The 21,196-nt window shown below is 42.6% G+C and overlaps 1 protein-coding gene and 1 pseudogene across 6 annotated transcripts; one reads left to right on the top strand and one right to left on the bottom strand.

The window, feature by feature from the left end:
- Nucleotides 1-247: 247 nt before the first annotated feature.
- On the bottom strand, nucleotides 248-19,253 carry LOC132354194 (zinc finger protein 677-like). 6 transcript variants are annotated; one of them, XM_059905908.1, is made up of 6 exons: nucleotides 19,114-19,253; nucleotides 15,741-15,841; nucleotides 15,257-15,384; nucleotides 14,849-14,940; nucleotides 11,361-11,526; nucleotides 248-4,552 (listed from the first exon to the last, which is right to left on the bottom strand). In XM_059905908.1, the coding sequence occupies exons 4-6, from the start codon at nucleotides 14,861-14,863 to the stop codon at nucleotides 2,466-2,468; spliced, it is 2,268 nt and encodes a 755-aa protein (XP_059761891.1). In that variant the 5' UTR covers nucleotides 14,864-14,940; nucleotides 15,257-15,384; nucleotides 15,741-15,841; nucleotides 19,114-19,253; the 3' UTR covers nucleotides 248-2,465. The 6 variants fall into 6 exon arrangements, with proteins under 6 accessions (XP_059761891.1, XP_059761888.1, XP_059761892.1 ...); XM_059905905.1 differs by lacking the exon at nucleotides 15,741-15,841 and having other exon boundaries at nucleotides 15,257-15,426; XM_059905909.1 differs by lacking the exon at nucleotides 15,741-15,841 and having other exon boundaries at nucleotides 11,400-11,526; nucleotides 15,257-15,426.
- LOC132353840 (tigger transposable element-derived protein 1-like) lies at nucleotides 6,040-8,692 on the top strand (annotated as a pseudogene).
- Nucleotides 19,254-21,196: the final 1,943 nt, after the last annotated feature.

Here is a 21,196-nt window from a genome sequence, read left to right as displayed (position 1 = left end):
TTGGCTGAGTTGTGACAGTTTCTCATTGGCTGGGCTGTTGCTGGGCAAGGATAAATGATTCCTTCCTCCTGCTGGGTAGTGAAGTAGTAACGTTTCTCCAGGTGGATGGAAGAAACTTCTCTTCCTATTGGCTTTGCAGTTGATGTCAAGTGGGAGGACATGAGAGCTCCCCCTTCTGGCCTCCCGACTCCATTTTACAAGAGATTTCTGTATTAACTTTTGGAGGGTCCATCTTATATCTGTGGGATATCCAAAAGTGCAATTAACTATTTTTGAGGGGGTGGGGTCCATATGTTCAGTTCCTAGTTGGCCTATAAATAAAACAAAATAAACCAACCTTTCCTCCTTAAGTTAGTCTGTTTGTTCTTTTTTAAAAAATTTTATTAATTTTATTTATTTATTTTTGGCTGCGTTGGGTCTTCGTTGCTGCGCGGGGGCTTTCTCTAGTTGCAGCAAGTGGGGGCTACTATTTGTTGCGGTGCACTGGCTTCTCATTGTGGTGGCTTCTCTTTGTTGCGGAGCACAGGCTCAAGGCACGTGGGCTTCAGTAGCTGTGGCTCGTGGGCTCTAGAGTGCAGGCTCAGTAGTTGTGGCACATGGGCTTAGTTGCTCCACTGCATGTGGGATCTTCCCGGACCAGGGCTCGAACCCTTGTCCCCTGCATTGGCAGGTGGATTCTTAACCACTGCACCACCAGGGAAGTCCCAAGTCTGTTCATTCTTAAGGGGAAACTTATGATCAGTGATCTTTTCAAATTACTCCAGTAAGAGCTCCAAGAATAAAATACTGTTCCTATCTTTATTCCTTAAATTTCCTACTTCCTAACACTTCATATGCTTAATATGTTATTTTTTACCTTGTGTACTGATAAATCAAGGCATTGCAAGCCATGGGTCTTATGCAGGCAAAAAACGGGGCACGTTGAAATATAATCGTATGGTGCACATTTACAAATAGTACTTCAAATGTTAAAGAGGGCAGAGTCTAAAGTTGTACTGCTATGGTATTTAAATCATATCCACATAAATACCCAAGGGGCAGAGTGTAGAAAGAATAACTCAAGGATGTTGTGAATATATATTCATAAAATTGTATGTTGTTTGATTCCATCATGCAAACAAATTGTTGCAGGTGCCTTTCAACCTTAACGTCCTAAAGATGTACTGTTAGTATTTGTTACGAAGTACCACAGTGATGTGGCATAGGCTTGATAAGATAGAAAAAAATTCATTTAGAGTTTTAAAATGATTAAATTGTATTAATGAAACATGACAACTCTGACACATTTTGAGTAAAATGGTATCAAAGTGATACAGTGGTTAAACATGAATCTTACACATGTACACTGCATTCTGGGTGTTTTGATTAAGTTCTCCTTTCTGATAATTGTTCTCTTCAGTTACTAAGAATAAGACTATATTTTCTCTCATTTTTTAAAAAATTTATTTTATTTATTTATTTATTTATTTTTGGCTGTGTTGGGTCTTCGTTTCTGTGTGAGGGCTTTCTCCAGTTGCGGCGAGCGGGGGCCACTCCCCATCACGGTGCGCAGGCCTCTCACTGTCACGGCCTCTCCCGTTGTGGAGCACAGGCTCCAGATGCGCAGGCTCAGTAGTTGTGGCCCATGGGCTTAGTTGCTCCGCGGCATGTGGGATCTTCCCAGACCAGGGCTCAAACCCGTGTCCCCTGCATTGGCAGGCAGACTCCCAACCTCTGCGCCACCAGGGAAGCCCCTCTCTCATCTTTGACATCAGCTATTTTATTTGAAAAGAGAGGAGGACCATCATTTCTTCTCCATTATTTCTACCACATAAGCAGTCCCTATTAAACTATCATCCTATTCTCATGAAAATCTCAGTCTCTTAATCTTAAGGACTGCTCTGTTTCACCCTCAATGGGCAGAGCACTGGTAATCCAGTGGGTCCTCTGTTGTACCAACAAATCTGTAGAAGAGGATCTGAAATTATTATGATTTACATCATTGTTTTACATATATTTCCCAAGCTCTCATTCAAAAACACAATGTTGTTTGTTAAAATTCAGTGTCCTGTTCCTTCAGAAAACATGAATATGAATGATCCCCACCTAATACAAGTAGACCCTTTTATCTTAATGATCCCTTAGCAGAGCCCATCATGGTAACACATAAAAGCAAGTGATGAAGGCATAACATCAATAAATTTTAAATTTCAGGTTGAAAAACATCAATAGTAATACAGCCTTTTCAAGAAACTTCATATGATAAAAGTATTTTTAAAAAGAGGAAATGGTACATTTCCAACGATCTCCTTGCTCTACCAATACCCATCATTTCATAAATTTGAAATGATTTTGACTTTTAATAACTGTGTGAAGAACTTAACATCTGAAATTGATTAATCTAGGACTAGAGACTTAGTCTCCCTAGTATAAGTTATCTGATTATAGTCCGTTGTTTAAAATGGTTAAATGATTTACACCATTCATTACATTTCTAAGGGTTTCTCTCCAGTATGAATTCTTTGGTGAATCCTAAGGTCAGACCATTGTCTAAAGGCCTTGCCACATTCAGTACATTTGTATGACTTCTCTCCAGTATGCATTCTCTCATGACCCCAAAGGTGTGAACGTTTGATAAAAGCCTTACCACACATATTACATTTGTGTGGCTTCTCTCCAGGATGTATATTCTGATGTCTGGTGAGGCTTGAGTACTGCTTAAAGGCTTTACCACATTCATTACATTTGTAAGGTTTCTCTCCAGTATGAATTCTCTGATGAATTGTTAGGTTTGAGTTTTGACTGAAGGCCTTGCTACATACATTACATTTATATGGTTTCTCTCCAGTATGGATCCTCTGATGTCGGGTGAGGCGTGAACACCAGTTAAAGGATTTGCCACATTCATTACATTTGTAAGGTTTCTCTCTACCATGAATTCTCTGATGATCCTCCAAGCTTGAGCTCTGAATAAAAGCATTATCAGGTACATTAGATTCATGATTTTTCTTTTTGGTATGTATTTTCTGATGTCTAGTAAGGTGTACGAATTGTGTATAGGCTTTATCACACTCATTACATTTGTAAGGTTTCTCTCCAGTATGATTTCTTTTATGTTTAGTTAGGCTTGAACGCACAGTGAAGGCTTTGCCACATTCATTACATTTATAAGGTTTCTCACCGGTATGGATTCTCTGATGTTCCATAAGACTTGAACTTTGGATGAAAGCCTTACCACATTCATTACATTTGTATGGTTTTTCTCCAGTATGAATTTTCTGATGTTTTACCAGACTTGAAATGTGGATAAAAGCCTTGCCACACACAGTACATTTGTGTGGCTTTTCTCCAGGATGTACATTCTGATGTTTAGTCAGGTGTGAGCACTGCTTAAAAGCTTTGCCACATTCATTACATTTATAAGGTTTCTCACCAGTATGAATTCTTCGGTGAATCCTGAGGGTAGACCACTGCCTAAAAACCTTGCCACATTCAATACATTTGTATGGTTTCTCTCCAGTATGAATTCTCTGATGATCCCAAAGATATGAACGTTTGGTAAAACCCTTACCACATTCGTTACATTTATAAGGTTTCTCTCCAGTATGAATTCTCTCATGACGCCAAAGGTCTGAACATTTGATAAAAGCCTTACCACATTCATTACACTTGTGTGGTTTCTCTCCAGTATGAATTCTCCAATGATTTGTAAGGTGGGAATTCTGATTAAAGACCTTGTCACATATATTACATTTATATGGTTTCTCTCCAGTGTGGATTCTCTGATGTCTTGTGAGGTTTGAGAACTGTTTAAAGGCTTTACTACACTCATTACATTTGTAAGGTCTCTGCTCAGAATGAATTCTCTGATGACTAGTAAGGACTGAATGATGGATAAAAGTCTTTCCACATTCATTACATTTGTATAATTTTTCTCTAATGTTTGTTTTCTGTTGCTGTGTAAGCAATGAAGGATAAATAGGAATGAAGGAAGAAACCTTTCCATATGTGTTACAAATGTTGGTTTTGACACTAGGAGGAAATCTTTGAAGTGATGAAATTGAGGAACAAGTTTTGACAGACTTCTCAACCTGATTACATTCATAAATTTTCTCTTCAGTTTGAAATTTCTGCAATTCAGCCAGATATGACTGAAAGCTTAATCCAGTTCTATTTTCAAAATGTTCTGTATACTTGTTTCCTGCATAAACTATGTTATTTTTAATTTTTAACAAATTCTTTATAAATGACTTCCTATTTTTTAAATATTGACATGCACTTTTTCTTAAAGGAACACTTTGTTTTAAAGGTAAGTTAATCCAGGATTTGCTGTATTGTTTATCTTTTCTACCAGTGTGATTTATGTTATCTGTCATAAGCTCTCCTTTGGAATTTCTTTCTTCACATCCACACTTATTCTCAAATTCATACACAGTTCCCCAGACTTTGCTGAAGTCAAAATCCTCAATACCATGGCTTCCATGTCTTCCCAAGACCACTGGTTGGTATAATTCTCTGTTATTAATGTTTTTCTTCTTTAGTAATTCCTTGGTCATAAAACTAATGGAGATATCTGAAAGATAACCATAGTCTTCATATTAAGTAGAGTTGGAAGATGAATATTACACTAAAAGTAATACTTACATTGAAGAGATGAAAAACTTCTTAACCAAACTCTATAAATCTTTAAGAATAGAAAGTAAATAGAATCCTTTAATAAAATATACATGCATTTTAAATTATTTTAAGTGAAGCCTACTTTCAAACACACTAAAACCAAATCACTCACACTATGTAAACTTACATAATCTATGAAAGTGTATTCTTTGACTACCACACCAAAGAACACACCAATTGGCAGTAGACAAATGGTTGTCTCATATTTGAAGAGAAACAGGTATTATACAAATGCAGATTTACTACATAAATTATTGCATGCAAATAAGTGCTAACGGATAGCACCATATGAAGTAATGATAAATAATCCAAAAAAACATAATGATTAAGATAAATATATGAAAATTACAAATTGAAAAACTAAAAAGGTAATAGCAAAATCAGGAAGAATTTAATAAAATATCATTGGTGTGACAAAATATTCTGAATATCTACTCTAAAACTATCTATATTCAAGCAGAATAGGCATTATACAACATTAACAGTTGGTGAACTGCAGTCATACTCTATGCTAGATACTGAAATCCATAATCTGTAAATGACAAATTAATAAATAAAAAATTTTAATAAACCAAGATAAAACCAACAGGTAAATAGTAAGTAACCACAATTACACAAAATTACAGACTGTGGAAATCTAATGATTTCTCCCTTAAGAACAAGAAAAAGGACTTATATTCAAAGGAACACATAATATGAGAATTGGAAAATGTTGCATAACTCAAAACTCTCCCAGGGCAGAGATGCTATGCAGGGAGCACTTATCAAACATATTTAGGGACTTCCCTGGTGGTCCAGTGGTTAAGACTCTGTGCTCCCAATGCAGGGGGCATGGGTTTGATCCCTGGTTGGACTAAGATCCCACATGCTGCATGGCATGGCCAAATAAAAAGGAAAAAGAAAAAACAACCATATATAAAGGGAAATGTATTAGCTGCTGACACTTGGGGCAAGAGATTAAAGTTGGGGCAAAGAGCAGACACATTGAAAAGCCAGGTTATAGTGGTTAGGATTCGGAGCTTTCACTGCTGTGGCCCCCAGGTTCAATCCCTGGTCAGGGACTGAGATCCCACAGCCGTGCAGCATGGCCAAAAAAACCAAAAACCAAAAAACAAAAAAAACCAAAATAAACACAGATAAGATACAGAACCACAGATAAGAAGAAATCACATATACAGAAGAATTGCATATACGGAGGACTGACTATAAATTATAAACAGTTTTCAACTGTGTGGAGGGTCAGTACCGCAAACCCCCACATCATCCAAGGGCCAACTGTATAGTAAAGGAAACAGGAAGGAATCAAAATTGTACATTAGGAAATACCTATCTAACACAAAGAAGGCAGTAATGGAAGACTTGAGGAGAAAAGATATAAGACACATGGAAAACAAACAGCTAGTGACAGAGGTCCTCCTTTATCACTAATTACAGTAAATGTAAATGGATTAAACTCCAATTAAAGGGTAGAGGTTTGCAGCAGGGATTAAAAAAATAGGATCCAACTATACAGGCATACTTCCTTTTATTGCACTTCTCTTTATTGCGCTTCACAGATATTGCATTTTTTACAAATTGAAGGTTTCTGGCAACCCTGTGTTGAGCAAATATGCTGGCACCGTTTTTCCAACAGCATCTGCTCACTTTGTGTCTCTGTGTCACATTTTGGTGATTCTTGCAGTATCTCAGACTTTTTCATTATTATTATATTCATTTTGGTGACCTGTGATCAGTGATCTTTGATGTTATTACTGTAATTGTTTTGAGGTACCACGAACTGCACCCCATATAGACAGCTAACTTAAATCAGTAAATGAGTTGTGCTCTGATTGCTCCACTGACTGGCTATTCCCCCATCTCTCTCTCTCTCTTTCTCTCTCAGCCTCCCTATTCTCTGACACATAGCAATATTGAAATTAGGTCAAGTGTTCAAGTGAAAGGAAAAGTCACACATCTCTAAATTTAAATCAAAAGCTAGAAACAACTAAGTTTAGTGAAGAAGGCATACTGAAAGCTGAAACAGGCCAAAAGCTAAGCCTCTTGCACCAAACAGCCAAGCTGTAAACACAAAGGAAAAGTTCTTGAAGGAAATTAAAAGTGCTACTCCAGTGAACACATGAATGATAAGAAAGCAAAATAGCCATATTGCTGATGTGCCGAAAGTTTTAATGGTCTGGATAGAAGACCAAACCAGCCACAACATTCACTTAAGCCAAAGTCTAATCCAGGGCAAGTCCCTAACTCTCTTCTAAGAAGGCTGAAAGAAGTGAGGAAGCTGCAGAAGAAAAGTCTGAAGCTAACAGAGGTTGGTTCATGAAGTTTTAGGAAAGAAGCCATCTCCATAGCATAAAAGTGCAAGGTGAAGCAGCACGTGCTGATGTAGAAGCTGCAGCAAGTTATCGAGACGATCTAGCTAAGATAATTAATGAAGGTGGCTACACTAAACAAATTTTCAATGTAGATAAAACAACCTTATATTGGAAGAAGATGCCATTTAGCACTTTCATAACTAGAGAGGAGAAGTCAATGCCTGGCTTCAAAGCTTCAAAGGAGAGGCTGACTCTCTTGTTAGGATCTAATACAGCTGGTGATTTTAAGTTGAAGCCAATGCTCACTTACCATTCCCCAAATCCTAGGGCCCTAAAGAATTATGTTAAATCTTCTCTGCCTGTGCTCTATAAATGGACCAACAAAGCCTGGATGACAGCACATCTGTTTACAACATGGTTTACTGAATATTTTAAGCCCAGTACTAAGACCTACTGCTCAGAAAAAAAGATTCTTTTCAAAATATTACTGCTCACAGACAATGCACCTGGTCACCCAAGAGCTCTGATGGAGATGTACAAAATTTATGTTGTTTTCATGACTGCTCACACGACATCCATTTTGCAGCCCACGGATTAAGGAGTAATTTCAACTTTCAAGTCTTATTATTCAGGAAATATATTTTGTAAGGCTATAGCTGCCACAGACAGTGATTCCTCTGATGGAGCTGGGCAAATTAAACTGAAAACCTTCTGGAAAGGAGCCACCATACTAAATGCCATTAAGAACATTCATGATTCATGGGAAGAGGCCAAAATATCAACATTTACAAGAGTTTGGGAGAAGTTGATTCCAACCCTCATGGATGACTTTGAGTGGTTCAAGACTTCAGTGGAAGTAACTACAGATGTGGCGAAAATAGCAAGAGAACCAGAAGTGGAGCCTGAAGATGTGACTGAATTGCTGCAATCTCATGATAAAACTTTAACAGATGAGGAGTTGCTTCTTATGGATGAGCAAAGAAAGTGGTTTCTTGAGATGGAATCTATTCCTGGTGAAGATGCTGTGGAGACCACTGAAATGTTAAATAAAGGATTTAGAATATTACATAAACTTAGTTGATAAAGCAGCCGCAGGGTTTGAGAGGACTGACTCCAGTTCTGAAAGAAGTTCGACTGTGGGTAAAATGTTACCAAACAACATTGCTTGCTACATGAAAGGAAGAGTCAGCCGATGAGGCAAACTTCTTAGTTGTCTTATTCTAAGAAACTGCATCAACTATACTCCAATAAAAATGTTTAAAAAAACAAAAGAAGGGCTTCCCTAGAGATGCAGTGGTTAAGAATCCGCCTGCCAATGCAGGGGACACGGGTTTGAGACCTGGTCCGGGAAGATCCCACATGCCGTGGAGCAGCTAAGCCCGTGCGCCACAACTACTGAGCCTGCATGCCACAACTACTGAAGCCCGCACGCCTAGAGCCCGTGCTCCGCAACAAGAGAAGCCACTGCAACGAGAAGCCCGCGCACCTCAACGAAGAGTAGCCCCCGCTCGCCGCGACTAGAGAAAGCCCGCATGCAGCAACAAAGACCCAACGCAGACAAAAATAAATAAATAAATAAATAAATAAAATTTTGAAAAAAGAAATTGCTGCAGCCACCCAACCTTTAGCAACCACCACCCTGATCAGTCAACAGCCATCAAACATCCAGGTAAGACCCTCCACCAGCAAAAGGATTATGATTCACTGAAGGCTCAGATGATCATTAGCGTTTTTTAGCAATAAAGTTTTTTTTTTTTTTTTTTTTTTGGCCGTGCCACACAGCATGCAGGATCTTAGTCCTGTGAGCAGGAATTGAACCTGTGCCCCCCTGCAGTGGAATCACAGAGTCCTAATCACTGGACCACCAGGGAATTCCCTAAAGTATTTTTTAATTAAGGTATGTACATTTTTTTAGACATATTGCTATTGTACACTTAATAGACTACCGTATAATGCAAATGTAACTTTCATATGCACCAGGAAACAAAAAAATTCGTGGCTCACTTTATTGTGATATTTGTTTTATGGCAGTGGTCTAGAACCAAATCCACAATATCTCCAGGGTATGCCTATATTCTATATGTAGGAGACTCACTTTAGATACAAAGATGCAAATAGGTTAGAAATGAAAGAACAGCAAATGAATCTGTTATGGGGTGAATTGTGTCCCCACTCAAAATTATGGGGTGAATTGTGTCCCCCCCACAAAATTGTGGTCCTAACCTCAAATACCTCAAAATATGACTGTACTTGAAGATAGGGCTTTTAAAGGAGTAATTAAGGTTAAATGAGGTCAATGGAGTGGGCTCTAATCCAATGACTGGTGTCCTTATAAGAAGAGGAGATTATGACACAGACACACACAGAGGGAAGACCATATGAAGACACGGGTAGGAAAAGACAGCCAGCCTCAAGCTAAAGAGAATAACCTGGGATAACACAACTCTGCTGACAACCTGATCTCAGATTTCTAGCTTCCAAAACCGTGAGAAAATACATTTCTGATGTTTAAGCCACCCAGGCTGTGCTACTTTGTTATGGCAGCCCTAGCAAACTAATACAAATTCCATGCAAATAGTAACCAAAAGAGACCTGGAGTGCTATACTATTATCAGACAAAATAAACTTTAAGTCAAAATTTTTTATGAGACAAAGAAGGACATTATTTATTTAAAAAAAGGATAACAAGGAATTACAACAAATATGAACATATACACACCTAAACAAGAGGACCCCCAAATATATGAAGCAAACACCGACAGAATTTAAGGAAGAAATAACAGTTCTAGAATAACATTTGGAGACTTCCATTTCCCCCTTTTAATAGAGAGTACAGCCAGGCAGAAGTTCAGTAAGGACACAGAGGATTTGGGCAAGACTATAAACCAACTAGCTCTCACAGACATATATAGAACACTCCACCCAGTAAAAGCAAAATACACATTCTTCTCTAGGTGCACATGGAACATTCTCTAGGATAGACCATATATTAAACCATAAAGCAAGTCTCAATAAGTTGAAAAAGACCGAAATCATACAAAATATTTTCTCCGACCACAGTAGAATGAAAATAGAAATGATTAACTTAAGGGAAACTGGAAAGCTCACAAATATATGGAAATTTTAAAACACTCTTAAAACAACCAATGCGTCAGAGGTGATCTCACAAGGGAAATTAGAAAATACTCTAAGAAAGAAACAAAAGCACAACACACCAGAACTCAAGGTATGGTATGATACTGCATATACTCCCGCTGAGTAAAAGCAATTTTACTGCTGGATCAAAAGACCCACACCACTTCTGTTACACATACTCCTTGATGTGTGGCAAAAGCAGAACTGAAGAAACGGCTGGAGGTCCTAAAGAGGCAGAGAGGACTTGAGATAGCCCCATGCACTCTCCTGGGGCCCCAGATGGCAATGTTTTCCCATCCCATGAGAAGGTCTCCCAAGTATTGAAATGGGAACGGAACCTGGAGAAGAACTGGGGCCAGGACTGGGGAGGCTTCAGCTCTGATCTGTGTGGACTGAAAACTGGGTATAGAATGAGACCAAAGAAGAAAGAGGACCTCTTATAACCAGCCCTCCCAGTGCCCCACAAAGAGTGTCATAGGTCATGATCAAAATTTTGCCTTGGTCTTTGCATGAGCTGGAGCAACCCTGGAGGCTGGAAGGATGAACTTTTACATGTCTGAAGAAGAAAGCAAATAGTGGAAGGGAAGAAAAATTTCCTTTGACAGCTCACAAGAAATAAACATTTGTTTTCCCATAGAACTTTCCCACTTACAGGGACTTTCCCAAACACTATTAATGGTGAGGCTTCCTCTTTGCCCTTCTGAGCTCTTACCGATGTTCACACCTTTGATACCTTCCCACCCACTTACTTTTTTCACTTCTTTCATTTTGTTCTCCACATTCTGGGGCTTTCTCCCTTGCTCCAAAATTTAAATAATATTCAGGTCAGAAAAAGAGTTTTCTGCTTATAAGAGAGGAACATAATGTGCTGTGGCTTTTCCAGAATACAATTCTAGCCCTTTGTTCTTTTGAGAGGACATTACAGATGTGTCTAAAAACATATTTCACAAATCTGTTCACTCACTGTCTCATTCTGAATGCTTAAGGAGCATCTTTTAAAAAGATAACCTAGTTGTCTTCCAAGAACTACTGAATGAAAACTACAGCGATAAGAGTGGATCCAGAATTGGAAATTTTTTAAAGTTTGCCATAAGATTTTGTTTTTACTAATCTTCTGGAGCCACTACTAATCTGATGTGTGTGACCATCTAAAGAGAGGGGAAGGTTAAACTCCAGATGCTGCATTATCCTGCGTTTCATTTCACAGTCAACACAGCTTCAATCTCAGTCAGGCAAGGCAGGGGTTCTCAAGAGACTCACTAGGGCAGATCCCAACTTCTGGAGGGACGTTATCCTCACCCAGGGAGAGCAGGTTCCTGTAGGTCTCCACCATCACGTCCCTGTACAAGGCCCTCTGAGCAGGGTCCAGGCATTCCCACTCCTCCTGAGAGAATTCTATGGCCACATCCCTGAATGTCAACAGTGCCTGAAATAAAAAGCATGTTTCACTAAGAGACCATGGGGAGAGTTCTTGTCTTCACACAAAATGTGAGTAGGAAAGAGGTGTAAGGATTGATTCAGTTGAAGTGACAGATCATTTTGAGTAATTTATATGTCCCTAATTTTATTATATTTTTCCAGCAGAGGATATCAGATCCACTGAATCACTGTAGATTTCCCATTTTGAGGACAATGGAAGAAATATACAAATGAAATTATTCAACACAGGATTGTTTACGTGGAGGAGATACATATTATGTTCTACACACTAAGTGATATTCAGTACCTGGATGAGCTAGAGTATGAGTGATATCTTCAAGCATGACAGAGTCCACATACATGCAAAAACATAAATACAGGTCTATCCATTTAACTCAGATATTCAGCCACCAACAAAAGTCAAGTGGAGTTTATTCCACTAATAAAAAAAAAAGTGATTCAAGATGAGGAAATTTACTAATGTTGTAGGTTAATTTAGCAGATTAAATAGAAAAAATGTTTATCACGGCAGTAGACCTTTGAAGAAATACTGGATGATTAAAATTATGCCGGGCTTCCCTGGTGGCGCAGTGGTTAAGAATCCGCCTGCCAATGCAGGGGACATGGGTTCAACCCTGGTCTGGGAAGATCCCACATGCCGTGGAGCAACTAAGCCCATGTGACACAACTACTGAGCCCACGTGCTGCAACTACTGAAGCCCATGTGCTGCAACATGAGAAGCCACCACAATGAGAAGCCCGTGCACCGCATCGAAGAATAGCCCTCACTCACCGCAACTAGAGAAAGCCCGCGTGCCGCATAGAAGACCCAATGCAGCCAAAAAAATAAACAAATAAATAAAATGATGCCAAGTAGGGATAAGCAACAAGGTCCTACTGTATAGCACAGGGAACTATATTCAATATCCTGTGATAAACCAGAATGGAAAAGAATATATATATATATATATATATATATATATATATATATATATATATATATATATATATATATATAAAATTGAGTCACTTTGCTGTACAGCAGAAATTAACGCAACATTGTAAATCAACTATACTTCAATAAATTTTTTAAAAAGTGGATATGGTAAACTAACCCCCCCAAAATTATGCCAAGTAGGAAATTAAAGGAACTGTTATTAAGCAAAACTATTTCACCAAGCATCACAATCATTGGAAGCAGTGGAGGCATTTCCACTAAAGGTAAGGCTGAGGCAAGTGGGCCAGCAGGCTCCTGCCATTCCCCACTGCGCAGGACGCCTAAGCCGGGACCAGAAGAGGGAGAAGCAAATTCCCATTAGCGATTTCACTGTGACACCTATTCATAAGACATATGTGAGGAAATTTTAAAAACTTTACTGAAGGATATAACAAAGACGCAATCCAAGACCAGAAAACCTACTTTTCGCTGGAAGATGTGGTGGCGTAAAGACCTCAGGGATTTAGAAATTCAGAGCAATTCAAAGGCAAAAGGAATGTGGGATTTCAAATAAAAAGTCTGCATTGTATTTAGGAGAGAGAAAATTTTGAAGAGAAAAACAAAATGGTGGGCCTTGCCAAATTACATGTGAACCTATTGACATGCGTGAATGTGTGTGTGTGGGGGGGGTATGCACAAGTGTGGGTAATATCTGAAACTAAAATGAATGAAATAAAATAGCTGCAAGATATACACAAAAAAGCCAAATTAGAGATTTAGTTAAATCCAAATTAAAGACATAATTATAGGGCTTCCATGGTGGCGCAGTGGTTGAGAGTCTGCCTGCCAATGCAGGGGACACGGGTTCGAGCCCTGGTCTGGGAAGATCCCACATGCCGCGGAGCAACTGGGCCCGTGAGCCACAGCTACTGAGCCTGCGCGTCTGGAGCCTGTGCTCCGCAACAAGAAAGGCCGCGATAGTGAGAGGCCCGCGCACCGCGATGAAGAGTGGCCCCCGCTTGCCACAACTAGAGAAAGCCCTCACACAGAAACGAGGACCCAACACAGCCATAAATAAATAAATTAATTAAATTTTAAAAAAAAGAAAAGAAAAAAAGCTTGCCTTCAATTAAAAAAAAAAGACATAATTATAAACAGGGACGATTAGGACTATACAGAACACAGTATTTTAAAATTATGCGAGGTGAGACCTTCTCAAGCAAGATCAGAAAGCAGAGGGCAAGAAGGAAAGATTTATGTTTCACTGCAAAGAAATGCTAAACTAAGAAGGATACCAGGGCATGTGTAAAGAATTAAACTACAAAATATAAAATAGCTTTTAAAAATATATCAAAAGAAAACTGAGCAAAAGTATGAAGATCCATGTTTTATTTCCATAAAAGAATGAACCTGACTCACAAGTAGTTGGAAATGGAAATACAAAGGATTGTCATTTTCCCCCAAATTTTCAAAATACAAAAAGAATACAGTATCAAGTTTTGCTTACATTGAGGAAAATCTCACACGTTGGTGGTGGGGAAGGAACCTTTGCAGCTTTAGGGGGGGACATCTGACAAAATCTATCAAAATATGACATGCACCATTCTTGACCCAGTAGTCACAGGTTGCCCAGAGAAATCGTCAGACATCTGCAGAGAAGTCAGCCTGCTCCAAGGCAGCCACTGACACGTTCTTTATGTCGGCAAGAAATTGTAAAGGTCCCATGAGTCTTCATTAAGAGAAAGTTCCAATGAAGATCAAGCTGCATCTGTGTTTAATAATGTGAAAACCACTTCTAGACACATACTGTGTGTGTTTTTAAAATTTGCAGAATGAAATATTACAACAAACATTCAATGAAGAATTTTCCCTAAAATTGCATAATGATGTGAAATGCAATCTTACAAGATCTGAGCTGAGTCTTGCCACAAAACCTGCAACAGTGGTTCCCCACTGAGACATGAGGCATGGAGATAGGGAAGGGGATGCTTTACACCCTAGTACCTAAGCTGCTGCTTTGTTGGAAGTTTGAGCACTATATATATATATAGTGCAGCTTCTTTATCCTGGTTGACAGAGAGCGGACGCTGCATCCAGATGGGGCCCTAAACAATCCCTGCTGCCCAATAGCACTGACACCACGTCTCCAGTCCATGGGTGTGAAGCCCTGCCCAGGACTACACCCAGTGGAGCCTCTTCACAAGTTCCAGGTCACTGGGTCATGGGGAGACGGGATCTAAGTGGAGATGACAGGCCCTGAGGGAAGGACCCGGGTGACTGTGACTGTACAGGTGTCAGGCAGGACACTTCAGAGTCAGATAAGATTAGTGAGTCCAGAAAAGGGCATTTCAGGAAGGACAGACAAAACAATCAACTGAGAATATGACTTTACCTGAGAAAGAGCCATTCCTGACTTCTGTTCTTTCCTCTTCCTCCTCTTCCAGATTTCTTCCTCAGGCAAAGATCAGTCTTGAGACGTCAATCCTGAGTGTCAAGAATAGGCTGCTTAATGCTTGGAATCAACACACCCCCTTCCTGAGTCACCACCACACACACACAGGGAAGACCTCAGCATGTGGAACAGACAGTCCCCTGCTGCCCACTGTCCCAGGAGGGGCTCAGGACAGTAAACTCCCACACAGAGACCAAGAGGTGAGTTTTCCTACCCTTTCCTTCAGATCTCGCTCCCCTCCTGAAGCCCCCACGTACGCTGTAGCAGGGGGTCTCGGGGATGGATGGACCCTCCCCTTGGTCACAGACCAGCCCTGATCAAACTCCACTCAGAACAGAGCCCCCTCACCTCTCTGGATCATGGGCTGATCTCAGCTTCATACATGGAGGACTCAGAGCCTTGGTGCTCAAAGCTGGATACAGGTCGGAATCACCGGAGGCACTTTAAACATTATGGAGGTTCCATTCCACATGACTCTTTGAAGGGAAATCTCTGGTCAGGAGGCACAAAAGATGTATCTGCAAAATGCCGCAGCAATCTACTGTGACGCCAGAGTTCAGCACCGCTCAGAGGAGGCAAGCCCAGCCCGCCTCCCACCTTGTGGCTCTGCTGTCTCCTGGGGTCTTGCTGTCATGCACATCCAGCCAGGGGAAGGGGACGGGGAAGGGAAGCAGCAGAGAAACATGCAGAGCAGGCGATATGCACCGGAAGTAGGGGTGAGGGCGTGGCTGGAATGTGATTAGGGGGGCGGGGGAGGAGGGAGAAGCCAGAGAAGGTGCCAGTGAGAGGTGATGGCAGAACAAAGACCTGAGGAAAGAAGGGATTTTGCCACCTGCAAGTGAAGGGTCAGAGGCTTCTAGGCAGAGGGACACCATGGGAAGGCCCTGAAGTGGTAGTGTCCTGGTCCCGGAAAGGGCCAACAGGCCTGTGCGGCTTCAGTAGAGTGAGTGAGGAGGGGACAAGTAGGAGAAAAAATCAGAAGGGTATTAGAGGTACAAATGAACTTATTTGCAAAACAGAAATAGACCCACAGACACAGAAAACAAATTTATGACTACCGAAGGGGAGAGGGGTGAGGGATAAATTAGGAGGTTGGGATTAACATATACACACTACTATGTATCAAACAGATAACCAACAACGACCTACTGTATAGCACAGGAAACTATACTCAATATCCTGTAATAATCTATAAGGGAAAACAATCTGAAAAAGAATATATATAATATGGATATAATATACAACTGAATCACTGTGCTGTACACCTGAAACTAACACAACATTGTAAATCAACTATACTTCAATTATATATATATATATATATATATATTTTAAAGGGTATTAAAGGAAGCAGATAAGAAAGGGCTGTGGTCTTCAAACCTTTTTCCCCATACCCCAGGAGATTTTAGAACCATGTATTATTCCCTTATCGATTTTAACTAAACATCTATTTTTAATTTTTTTTTTTGTCATTAGTTAAAACACTAGCGAGTAAAGCAATGTATTTTTTTAAAACATGCTGAGATGCTCACGTAAGCCCCAGGACCTAAGTACAGGGTCGCCCTATACTGAGACGTGGAGGACGGCAAGAGAACATATCTGGGAGGGTTCGGGGGGGTCATTTTTGGACATATTAAGGTGAAGATGCCAGTTGGCTGTCCCAGCAGAGATGCTGAGGTGACAGCTGGATAAGCTGGGTACAGGACTGCGGTTTCAGGGGAGAGGTCTGGGTGGAGACGTGAAAGGAGACATCAGTGTTTAAAGTTATGACATGAGATAGAAACAGTGGGTGCAGACAGAGAAAAGAAATTCAAGGACTAAGGCCAGAGATACTCCCACAGTCAGGGACCAGGGAGGTCGGAGAAAGAGGCACAGGAAACTGAGAAGTGAACATGGAGAAGAAAATTAAAACAGACGGCTGGTAGCTAGCTAAATTTATTTTCTAAAAACTGTGATGTGAAAGCCAAGAAAAAAGTGCTTCCAGAAGACGGAGTGCAACAAGTTTTTGAAAGGACAAGATGATGACTGAGAATATACCACTAGATTTAGAAATACGTTTAGATAAGCAAAGTATCAGTGGAACAGTGGGTGTGAAAGCTGGACTGAATGGGTTTCAAATGAGAATTGGAAGCAAGAATTGAAGCAGTGAAATAAACAACTTTTTACTTGTTTATTTTGTTCTGAAATGGAGAGTAAGAAAGGGCACTTACTAGAGTGGGAAACGTAGCTAATTGAAGATTTTTTGTTTTAAGGATGGGCAAATGTAGTAAAGGGCTCTTTTTTGCTGTTTCTTTTTAAGATGGGACAATATCACCATCTGTATATGCTGAACAAAATAACTGCCCAGAGATACAAACTGATGACACAGTGGCAGTGGCCGAAGGATGCCGTCCTGTCCTGACTTACAGGTCCTCCAGGTTTGTGCCCAGAGATCCACCCCTAGCGAGCCCCCCCCCCAATGAAAACCCCCATCACCTGACCCCAGTCCCGCCCCACACTCCTACAGGCTCCCAGTGGGCACCCCACAATGTTACAGGACAGAATCCCCTACTGATCTGCACACTCTGCCATGGCATCCCACACCACGTTCCAAACGTCGGTAGCTTTTGTTCTGGCAGGAAGACACCCACCAACCCAGGATCCCATATATTCCTTCTTGGAGACCTTGCCCTAAAGTCAGGCACTGCCATAATGTCATAATGCAAGAGTAATGTCTCCAACGATCCACATATTCCGACGAGACTCCAGTATCTTCCAGTGGAAACCTTCAAAATGTCATCTGTATCCCACAGAACCCACGTGACACCTTCAGTAATGCTTGGTCAGTAATGATGAGATTCCCCCATCCAAAATGGTCTGTGAAAATTTTCCCTTTAACCCCTTATGGGTCGATGAACTTCACACTCCTAAGAGACCCCACAGAAGTTACTATGTAGAGTAAACCTCCTGAATCCACCCCCTCAGGATCCAGACACGAGCTTCCTCACAGCCAGGAGTTTGGCTGCTGATGGCTCACAGCTCAACACCCCGCCTCCCCTTGAAAACTGGGCTCAGCCACAGGGAGCTGCCGCCCCCAAATCACGGCACCTCATTGGACAGCCAGTGTCCAATGTCTGATCAGTGCAGGATAGAAAAGCCTATTCCTTCCCTCGAATTGGACCAACTCCGGAGGGTCACCTCACCTCCAGAGCTCCCAGCTATAAAGTCGTACAGTGGAGTCTGGATTTTCGTCCTGAGGGCAATGAGAAGGCATTTAAGGGATTAATGCCAGGGAATTTCCTCCCTGCTCTGTTTCTCCCTCTGCTCTCCCTGTCACCTCTTGCCCCTCTTTCTGTCCCAGCACCACGTGTCTCTGGTGTCCATGGCCTGAACTCTTTGATTCCCTCCCCGCTCTCTCAGTTTGATATACCGGCCCCTTGCTGCTCCCACTTCTACCCCATCAAGTTCCCTCTCGTCCAGTTTGCTTCCCTTTGTCTTTCTGGAGGTGCCTTTTTATCTAGGTTTCTTCCTCTGGTTCACTCTTTTGCTCTTACTGTATCTCCACATCCACCTGCCCCATCCTCCATTTCACCCTCTCTTTTTCACTATTACTTTCTCTCTCAGTCTTTCTCATTCTCTCTCTCGGACTCTGCTCCATCCCCTGCCCTGTACATTCACAGGTACGGAAGAGAGAGAAAGATGTCCCTTGCCCACGAAGTGCATTTTCCAGTGGGGCTTCGGGAATGTAAACACACCACGACAAGCGCAGACAGTGGGATGCGTTTTGTCCAGAACAAACACAAAGAGTGTCACCGAACGGGTGCATGTCACCTGTTCCAGTGCGTGGGGCAGAGATCTCCAAGGCGGCGAGTGCAAAGTGGATGACTAGGGAGAGGAGGGGCCGGGCCGACTCCCGAGGTCGCGTAGATGGGGAGGGTGTCAGGAGAGGGGTGATGTCTGTACGACCCCAAGGCCAAGGAGAAGATGTGGCCTCCGGGTCTGCACGACCATCTCTGCCCGGGAAGGGTCGAATGGGAGGACGAGAATCCACCTCCGGAGTGAGGACTAGAAACAGCGCGTCTGAGAGGGAGAGGGGATCCGAGCCTGCGGAAGTCACTGAAGGGTTCTGAGCAGGAAAGCGACGCGGCAAGCGGTGTCTACCTGGACCTAGGGCGGAAAGGCCAGGGCGGAGACCTAGAACGTCTCACGGTGCTGCCGGGACTTACCAGGCGCGGAACGAGCGGATGAAGGGGTTTTAACGTACGTGACAACCCCTGAACCTCGGGTGTGGCGGATCGGGGGCCTGGGGGCGTCCCAAAGACCCGGGTTGAACCAGAAAAGCCGAGGACTGTGCCCCTCTCTCCGCTTCCGGGTTTGCAGGCAACTGCGCGTGCGCGACCGTGCAGCAGGCGGGGCCGAGGAGGGGTGGGGCGTGGTGAGGGGCGGGGCGTGGGCAGTAGCCTGGACTGAGCAGAAAGCCAGGGGCGGGGCCGACGTGGGGCGGGGCCTGGAGGGAGCAGGGTCTGGACCTCCGCCCCGCTCCCAGACCTTTGGAGAAGTGGTTTTCTGCCCAGCATTACCTGAACTTATGCTTTTGAATTCTTTGAATCCGTTTGGTGTCCTGTGGACCCAGCCGCTTCCTCGCTATTTTTTTTTTTAAATCATGGGCATGTATTACTTTTTTTTTTTAAGTAATCTAATATTTTATTTATTTATTTTTGGCTGGGTTGGGTCTTTGTTGCTGCGAGCGGGGGCTACTCTTCACTGCGGTGCGTGGGCTTCTCACTGCGATGGCTTTTCTTGTTGCAGAGCACGGGCTCTAGAGCGTGCGGGCTTCAGTAGTTGTGGCATAGGGGCTCAGTAGTTGTGGCTTGCGGGCTATAGAACGCAGGCTCAGTAGTTGTGGCGCACGGGCTTAGTTGCTCCGCGGCATGTGGGATATTCCCGGAGCAGGACTCAAACCCACGTCCCCTGCGTTGGCAGGCGGATTCTTAACCACTGCGCCACCAGGGAGGTCCCTTCCTCGCTATTTTAAGTTAATGTTTCAAACAGTTGAAGGTAAAAGATTAGAGTTGTGAGGACGACTTAAATTACAAGCTGAGATGTTTTCCTCTTAAGTTGAAAATGGTTTGAGTCAAAGCTTTTTGCCAGCGGGTGGTGTTGGGTAACATAATTTAAAATGAAGGGCTTCCTTCCTCAGGTTTCCGGAAACTGGAAATTCTGAGTACCAGTTCCGGGTAAGCAGCAGCAGAAGCCACCCTAAATTAAGTTCTCCTCTAAGCAGTTCTGAGAAGGGAGGACCTGAGGATGGGGAGAGGACCAGAGAGGTTCCAGAGGCAAATTCCGTATCTAAGAAGTTATTTTAGAGGGTTTCTGAGGATTCTGTTAGGGCCAGAGACCCCAGCTAGGCAGAGGAGATCGCCTCCTGGGTGCAGCTTCTGCAGGCAGCTGAGCTTTGTGTGCACAACTGTGTTAGGCCAGAAGTGTGAAGTAGAAACCTAGGAAGTTTGTGGGGGGAGCAGCTCTAGCTAGGGCCTGTGGGCGCCTTGTACGCTTATGCAGTGCAGGGTAAATCTGTGTGGCCAGCCCTGGTGCTGTTCCGGAGACACACGGATTGTAGGACGCGCTGGATTCAGGCCCCGAGGGGCTGCCGGCTTTCCTGTGTGTCCATGCCAGAGGGTTTAGGCAGGAAAGAAGAGGCAGAAAGGGTGAGGGTGGGGGAGAGGAGATCAAGTACAGCGCGGGATGGTGGTAGGACTGGTTTGTGCTACAGATTTACGTCCGGACCGGGCTGAACCCTGCAGCTTCTTCCCGTGGGCTTGGGTCAGATTGCATTCTGGTTGGGTGATCAGAGCCCTGAGTCGATAGAGGGACCAAGTTGTTGCTGCAAGTTTGGATCCTGGGTAAGGGGTACTAAGACAAGACTTCTGAGCAGAGGTATACAATCTGGGCAGAACCTACAGCAGCGCAGGCGCCTTGGGGAATGACGCCAGGGGGCGGAGTCTGGTCCCACGAGGGGCGGGGCTACATAAAGTTCCTGGACGCATGTGCGGGTGTATGTGCCAGATGCCCTTTGGGGGCTTGGTGGCCCAAGGAAGTCCCTTCCTAAGTTCCTTGGAGAAGCTACGGCCCAAAGACCTGTGCCCAGGTGAGATCCTGCCTTCTCCCAGTGACTTTGTTTTTTTTTGGTGTTTTTTTTTAAAGAGTAACTTTTTTTTTTTTTTAATTTATTTTTGGCTGTGTTGGGTCTTCGTTTCTGTGCGAGGGCTTTCTCTGGTTGTGGCAAAAGGGGGCCACTCTTCATCACGG

The sequence above is a fragment of the Balaenoptera ricei genome, chromosome 19, assembly GCF_028023285.1.
Source record: "Balaenoptera ricei isolate mBalRic1 chromosome 19, mBalRic1.hap2, whole genome shotgun sequence".
Classification (NCBI taxonomy): domain Eukaryota; kingdom Metazoa; phylum Chordata; class Mammalia; order Artiodactyla; family Balaenopteridae; genus Balaenoptera; species Balaenoptera ricei.
The sequence above is the reverse complement of the archived record's forward strand: the minus strand, read 5'-3'. Positions and strand labels throughout refer to the sequence as shown.

What these genes read in the sequence shown, in the direction of transcription:
- LOC132354194 (XM_059905908.1), bottom strand. An exon ending in AGAAGTTGGGATCTGCCCTA is followed by an intron (nt 4,553 to 11,360) that starts GTGAGTCTCTTG and finishes GTTATCTTTCAG; the next exon opens with ATATCTCCATTAGTTTTATG.